General features: G+C 37.6%; 1 protein-coding gene across 1 annotated transcript; it reads right to left on the bottom strand.

Annotated features, from left to right (window-relative positions):
• Nucleotides 1-5,498: 5,498 nt before the first annotated feature.
• On the bottom strand, nucleotides 5,499-6,422 carry LOC140507520 (vomeronasal type-1 receptor 1-like). The gene has a single exon (XM_072615584.1). It carries the CDS (start codon nucleotides 6,420-6,422, stop codon nucleotides 5,499-5,501), a length of 924 nt encoding a protein of 307 aa, XP_072471685.1.
• Between the last annotated feature and the right edge of the window lie 1,543 nt (nucleotides 6,423-7,965).

The following is a 7,965-nucleotide window of genomic DNA, read 5'->3' as shown; positions in this document are numbered from 1 at the left end:
CTGAGAATTGCCTGTTCATATCCTTTGACCATTTATCAATTGGGGAATGATTTGTATGATTATACATTTGGGTCAGTTCTCTATATATTCTAGAAATGAGGCCTTTATCCCCGAGCTTAGCTGTAAAAATTCTTTCCCAATTTACTACATCCCTCCGGATTTTGGTTGCATTGGGTGAAGGATCACTTTATTAAGGAGGATGCTAGCAAGGATCTTAGCAGCAATGACTGAGAGAGAAACCCCACTGCGATTGTTCCAGAACAATCTATTCCCTTTATCTTTATAGGGATGGACAATGGAGACATACTTGATCTCCTGGGGGATAACCTCCTCTTGCCATATAACCTAGAAAATTTCAGTCAGCTTTTGTGTGAGCAATGGTCCCCCTGCCTTGTAAATCTCAGCTGGAATAGAATAAGCACCAGGTGCTTTGCCACATGAAAGGAGCCTAGTGGTCCTCAAAACCTCGTCTTCAATAGGAAGTTCAGCTAGAATTCTAACTCTAGAGTAGGCTCAGACTACCATACTTGGCAAGGAGACCTGGGGAGGTATGGAGTTGGAAACAGCAACAACAATGGTCATTTACTGCTGAAGACTTTCACATCTCATGATCTTCTCACCACCAACACTGTTTTCCATTTAGCTAAATGCAACTAAACTTCATGGGTGCACCCTCTCAGCAAACATTGTCATCTAATAGACTATGTGATTATAAGGAGAAAAGACAGGCAAGGTGTGAGAGTGACAAAGGCAATGTGTGGTGCAAAGTGTTGGACTGATCATAGACTTATCCTTTCCAAGCTAAATATTCACATTCATCAAAAGTGCTGCCCTCAAGGTAAAATATCTACCAGAAGAATCAGTGTCAACAAATTACATCTCTTCTCCGACCAAGAACAATTTGTTGCTAACTTGGAGGAAAAGCTGAGCCAACACGTAGTTGGCAACAGTGGAGCAGAAAAGCAGAAAAGGCAGCTTTCAGAGATTTGGTGGACAACACTGCATTTGCTCATCTGGGCCAGAACAATTGGAAGCATCAAGACTGGTTTGATGAAAATGATGGGAATATTCAGAGGCTGCTAAATGAAAGATGCAAACTCCACAAGATTTATCAATGAGATAGCTCAACCTCTTCTAAAAAAGGAAGCATTCAATTCCATCAAAATCAAAGCACAAGCAAGATGCAAGCAAAGTACAAGAGAGGTGCAGGATTCCTGACTGTAAGAAGGGAGATGAAATTGAGTTTTATGCTGATAGTAACAATCCAAAGTACTTTTCATGATTCCCTGAAAGCTATTTGGGGACCAAAAACCTATGTTGCATCACAACTAATCAGTGCTGATGGAGTCACATTGTTTAGTGATAAGGACATGATCCTAGAAAAATGGGCTGAACACTTCCATAGTGTTCTCGAGAGATCTTCATCCATCAATGCTGAGGCCATTGACCATTTACCTCAGGTTGAAATCAATCCCTCCTTAACTGGTTTTCCAACTTCCTCTCAATAGTATGATTCAGAATGATAGATTAATTTAGGTGGAAAAAATATATTTTTTTTGGTAATCATTCCATATATACATGAGCAATTAAGGTTTCTCCTATTGTTGAGATTTGTTTCAGTTTCTCCAAAGTGTTTTAATTAGGTACTCAAAGTTTGGAGATGACTTCACTGTTTTTCTCCTTTAGCTATTTTAAATGGAATTTCACTTTCTAACTCCTTCTTCATTCCCTTCTTGGCTATGTTCTTCTCTTAGCAACCAAGATATAGTTTCCTTCTCATCCTAGAACTTTCTGCCATCATTCTAGCCTAATTATTCCAATGATGTATTTCTTCCATGGGCCTCAAATTTTTGACAATGAGAAGAGAGTGTAAATGTATCCTTCCCTTCCTGGTCATAGTTCTGACTTTCATGATTTGTAACCAAAAGACTCACGTGATTACCTCTTCACAATATGCTCTTTTCTACCTTCTTTATATGCTGCATTCCACTTTAGGATATGATCACCTGAGGGCAGAAATGGTCATTCTTTTTGCTTTCACTTGAATGCACAGCACTACAGTATGTGGCATATACTAAATGCTTATAAGTTCATTGCATCCAGGACTGAAGGGTTTTGCCTGTGATAAATATGTGTGTGTGTGTGTGTGTGTATGTGTGTGTGTGTGTGTGTGTGTGTGTATAAATGAATGCTTATGACAAATATCTTTTTGACAATTTGGGTTTATTGAATAAATGATCTTGTCATGCATAGAAGTGAACTGTTTATACTGTCTTGCCTTTTATTTTCTCAGTCTCATCTTCTGTCCTTACTACTAAAACTTGCAGTTCTAACACTGTTAAATAGTAGGGGTGATGACAGTAATCCTTGCTTTACCACAAATTTTTTGGGGAAAGGTCTCCAAATTTTCTTATATGTATACTTGATTCCTGATTTAGGTAGACAATCTTTTCTATATAAAAGAAAAGTCAAATTTTCCAGTGCTTTCTGTATTACTTAATTCATGTTACTGCTATCTTTTGCCTAAAGACCTTTAATATCTGTAGTGATTTTTATTATTTATGTTAAGGATTGATTTTTATAGTCTTCATTTTAATGAAAAGCCCTGCATTACTGGTATAAAAACCATCTGATGTTAGCTTACATTCTTTTTAATACTTTTTTCACCTTACTTAAGTTTCAACAATTTTTTTGTGGCAATGATGATTAGTGTTCTTATTCTCTACTTTTCATTCCCTGCCTTCACTTTCTTTTCTTTAGGTGTCATATTTGTGATAGAAGTGATAAATAAAATGAAGAAACAGACATTTTCTTTGACTACCTTAACTTTGAAACATTTCCAAAACAGAAACTCTGAATTAAAGACAAAGAAATTTTAACTGCCTCCATGATTTATGATGCGCAGAATTCAAGAGGAATGCTGTCAAGATCCACACTCTGGACTGAAAAAGTCTGCACAATCCAGGATGGACAGCTCTTCAGACTATAAAGATCACCTGGGCCACAGAGTCAGCATTGAGGGGAACCACTTTCTCTGCTTTCAAATATCTCTGAAGGAGAATAAAGAACAGAGATAAAGGGATAAAATATGTGTCTAGCCTTGAAGTAGAGCTCAATAGCACTTAAACCAACACCCTACTTCCTCACAGAGCCTCAGAGACTCAGATTTCAAAAACAATAAACACAAAAAAAATAGACTTGCATGACTGCTCAGGGCTGTAAAAATGAACAACAGAGGGAGTAGGACATAGCACAACTTGTGTAGTGGGGCTGTGTTGCATTCTACTAAGTATGAAGAAAATACTTAGTACCTAGCCAAGGTCATTTCCATCCACCCAGAAATTCACTTGGGGGTAGAGATGAATTATTCAGTATTAGAGGAGAGTGAGATGCTTTGAAAGTCAGCACAAAGGATACTAACATCAGAGGGGAAGAAATCAGAGAGTCACAAAGCAAATAATAGAGAAAAGTACGTATAAGAAAAGGCTGACATACTATTTTCTAGTTCTGCCAGCAGTTTTTGTCAAATAGTGAACTCTTATCCCAGGAGCTGGAGTCTTTGAATTTATCAAACAAATTGTATTTTCTCTGAAACCAAGAAAGTTTCATATTTATTCATTATATTTCATATGTAGATATATATATATATGTGTGTATATACTTCATAGATATATTCAATCATTAAAGTCATTGACTACTATGTCTTATATACCTAACCTATTTCCCTGATCCACTACTCCATTTCTTAGCTAGTATCAAAGAGTTTTGATGATTGACGCTTTCTAATAGAGTTTTTTATCTACTATGCCTAGGCCATCTCTCTTTGCATTCCTTTTCACATAGATAAGGGGAGTAAGAGACAGAAATTTTCTGCAACAGGACAAGAAAGACATCTATTGATTTCATAGATCAGGGCAGCGTTAGAATGGTTCTTGGGAATGGTTCTCCAGTGATCCCAGCAGTGGAGGCCTCTAATCTTTGGCAACATATGACTTTGGGTAATGTTTTTCTTTTTTCAGTCTTCAGTGGCATCAGTGATACTCTGTGTTTCTTCATTATCCAACCAAGGAAAGGTGAATAGAAGAGACTTTCTAGATATTAATGGCAGCAGGAAAAGCTCTGCAAAGAAAGAGGTGTCTCATTCCATGCAGTCAATGGCCTGAACATTAGAAGTTCCTTTGAGATCATCTAGTTCAGTAATCTTCTATTTGGGGTATGAAAACTGATGCTTGTAAAGCAAAAGTAACTTATTCAAAGCCACCCAGTCAATGAGAAGAGCCACTTTTAGTCTGAGTCTTCATTATCCCCAACATAGAATGCTTCTATAGCATCTTCATATTCTTCCATAATGATGAGAAAAGATATCTTTGATTTTAAGCTAGTCAATTCCCTCTTTGATTCTTCGCTTAAGCCATGTAGTATGAGGCTGTGAAAATACAGAGAAGTTTTGCTCAATCTTTAGCTGAGTGTCTTTTGCAACTTGATATCTCTGTCCTAAGTCAAGTTCTTTCTTCTAGTCAATTATGCCTCTCATCCTTCCTCTGGCTTATGGTGTTCATGATTCTGTGTGTGTGTGTGTGTGTGTGTGTGTGTGTACACAATTTAGTTTATGATGGCTTTTAAAAGCTTGTTCTTTGTATTTGAGAAACACTGAAGATTTGCCCTAACAATGTCCATCTCATGACTTGCTGAAGGAGAATTAGAAAAAGATCTTGTCTGCACAGATTCATCAGAATCAGATCCAGCATAGTCTGGACAAATTCTCCCTTCACAGGCAGAGGCAAGATAGATGGTTGTTCCTAGGCCTAAGTTAAGTAACAAACAAAGCTAAGTGTAAAAGTACCGGAAGTGGGAAAACATGGATAGACAGCAATTCATATGAGAAATAACTAAGTGTGAAAGTAATTAGGAGTCAACAAAGTGACAAATCAGACAAAATAGGTAGGGTTAATTTAGTCTTCCATAAGATAAGCATGGGACACAAAAGGAGGGATGGGTTAGCCCTTCTATGCTCTGGCCTGGCCAAACCAGGTCTGGATCATTGTATTCTATAAGTAGAGGGGTGGGGTCAGGCTCATTTTAGGAAAGACATTGAAAACTTTTGGATTTCTAATGGATTATCATGACATGATAAATGATATAATGGTTAGAGAAATATTATATAGTTTTTAGGTATTTCCTCAATAGAAGGAAACACTTTTAATTTCCAGTTTGAAATTACTATGGAATGAGCTCCTAGATATATTTGTTTACAGATAGGTTTCTTTATTATCTCTTCAGGATATAAGCCTAGTATTGGTATAGAAAAGTCAAATAGTATGCACAATTAAATTATTTGAGTGATACAGTTCCAAATTTACTTCCAGACTAGCTAGATGAATCCATAGCTGCAATATTGTATTACTATTCCTGTTTTCCTGCAGTCAGTGAATCATTTCTCATTTTCCTCATTTGTCATATTAGCCACTTTGATGGGTTTAAAGTGAAACTCCTGAGTTCTATGAGAATTGTATCATCATCTTTTCCCAGAGTGCTGAGAAGTATTTATAGACATGGGAGTCACTGACTATTAGAACAAAGGAGCTAACAGCTGGGAAGCAGGCAGCCAGGAAAGTAGAGGTGTGAACAAGCCAGAAAGATTTTCCAAGGTGAATACACAACATTAAGATAGAATTCAGAGAGTAAAAGGACACAAAAAGAATGACAAGCATCAGAATAGCTTGGGTGGCTCTGGTCTCAGGGCAACCACTAGGTGTGAGATTGTTCCCATGAATGTACTGGACTCTCTGACGGTGTTTGTATAAGAAAAAGACCATATAACCACTGGTTCCCACCATGATTCCTATACACAAAAAATTAGGAAGGGAGAATGTGAATATATATGTGGCAATATTAAGTGAAATTGGAAATGCAGCAGAACAATAAATATAATGCTGTCCTTCAGTAATATTTTTGTTTCCTATTGGGGCTTTCATATACAAAAGTATCATGCAATTTGTAAGTAGATAGAAGGCCCAGCAGGAGAGAAACAATGGGACAATGCACTTTGGGGCTCCAGCTTTAAATTTTGCCCACCAGGAGTTTCTAGGACTTAAAGTGATGGCTTGGAAGCTACTCAGCAGGCAGGTGGTACAGAGAGAAAGGTCCCGGGACACTTTGTGAAAGTAAAAGACAAGTTTACATCCCACATCATCCAAGAAATTGGTAAGCCCCAATATAGTGATTGTCTGAGGAATCCCTTTGGAAAGAAGCACCAAGTCATTGACAAAGGCCAAGTGGGTGAGAATCAGGCCAATGGGTCTCAGCCTGGGACCAACGAAGTAGGTGATGGTATATAGCCCTAGAAGGAAGGAGTTCCCCAGGGCCCCCAGTACAGTTTGAAAAAGAAAAAAGAACCCCAGTGCTATGTCCTTAGATATCATTCTCTTTTTGTTACTGGGAGCATGTATCAATCAAAACCAGTTGATCTCTGTGCAATCAGAAATACAAGGTGTGGAGGTCATTTCCAAGTTGAGGGAAGTATTTTCCATATCCAGTACAGTTACTGTTCACTCCCATATAGAAAAATGTGGAGAATGTCTCTTTTATCGGAGGCAGATGGATATTCTGAAAGATCTTATTGATAGGACATTTTCTAATGTTTTGTTTTGCTCTTCATTAATAGAAAATTCTTCTTTGAAACACTGATTGAGTTCTTCTTTGGTGAAAGAATTAAATTATAACATTCCCAATAATACAGAACCTAACATAGTTGGAGATGTTGATGACAGAGAGCCCACTTGGTAGAGAATTTGAAATCAGGAGCTCTTAACATCTGAAATCTATCATTATACAAATCTATGACTTTGCACAGGATGTCTGTCATGGGAACCAGTCACTCATGACTATTAATTACATTTTGTTATTTCCATCTAAAATGGACAGAGAAAAAAATGATTCAGTATTTACTTTGTCATCTTGTTTCTAATGCTATTATTGTAAATATATGTCTGTATCTGTTATACACATATTTAAATATGTATTACATATGTAATTATTATTCAAGTAATATGTAAATGTATGTGTTTGGAATTTATATATACTTGCATATCTCTATATATGTGTATATACGCATAAATAGATACATATGTATGTATACACATATATATACATGCTCATTTCATAGTAAATAAAAATTTGAAAAAATAGAAGAAACACCTCCTTTTGGGAAATAGATAAACAAATGTGATATGACTATAATAGAATATTATTATACCATAAAAAATGACATAGATGCTTTTGAAGAAAACCCTGTCTTTTTTCAAAACTGGCTACCAGAAGCTATTAAAAAGTATACAAATTTGGATCCCAACTCTGTAGAAGTGGCTGCAATTCTTAGCATGTATTTTATTAATCAGTCGACTACAGATAGTAGGAGGAAACTGCAAAAATTGGCAATTGGATCCCAAACACCTCAGGCCTAGTTATTGTAGAAAACCTTTGGAGTCTTCAACAACAGAGACTTAGTAAAAATAGAGGAAAAAGAGTGCATGCAGAGAGTGTGCTAGAGACAGAGAACATGCTCAACTCATGGCTGATGCCATCTCCTGGAAAAGACCCAGTGAGTAGCCCTCCAGGTGTCCCCTTTGAGGAAGCCCAACGACTTGAGCAGGGGGGAAATCTGTTTTCGATGCCACAAGGAAGGTCCCTGGTCCCATGAGCACCCCTCCAGGTTGCCCCCGGCCCCCCAGAGGGAGCTCCCAGAATCGATGCCTGTAGAGCCATGCCCATGTGACCATGAGGGACATTAGAGGAAGGATTGTTCCTCAGGTTGAAAAAGTGGTCAAGCTGCTCCCCAGTACCCTGTCTTCCAGTCTTATCAAGACTTAGAACAATGGGAAAGCCTGGGTCCTAGCAGTGACTTTCTTCACCTCTCTCACCAAGCCCTGGGCAAAAACTGAGGCTGAAGATAAGGTTACCTACTTT

This window comes from Notamacropus eugenii, chromosome 5 (assembly GCF_028372415.1).
Source record: "Notamacropus eugenii isolate mMacEug1 chromosome 5, mMacEug1.pri_v2, whole genome shotgun sequence".
In the NCBI taxonomy this organism is placed as follows: domain Eukaryota; kingdom Metazoa; phylum Chordata; class Mammalia; order Diprotodontia; family Macropodidae; genus Notamacropus; species Notamacropus eugenii.
This window is presented reverse-complemented; position numbering and strand designations above follow the sequence as displayed.

Coding starts and splice junctions, on each gene's coding strand:
- LOC140507520 (XM_072615584.1), bottom strand. CDS start 6,422: ATGATATCTAAGGACATAGCACTGGGGTTCTTTTTTCTTTTTCAAACT.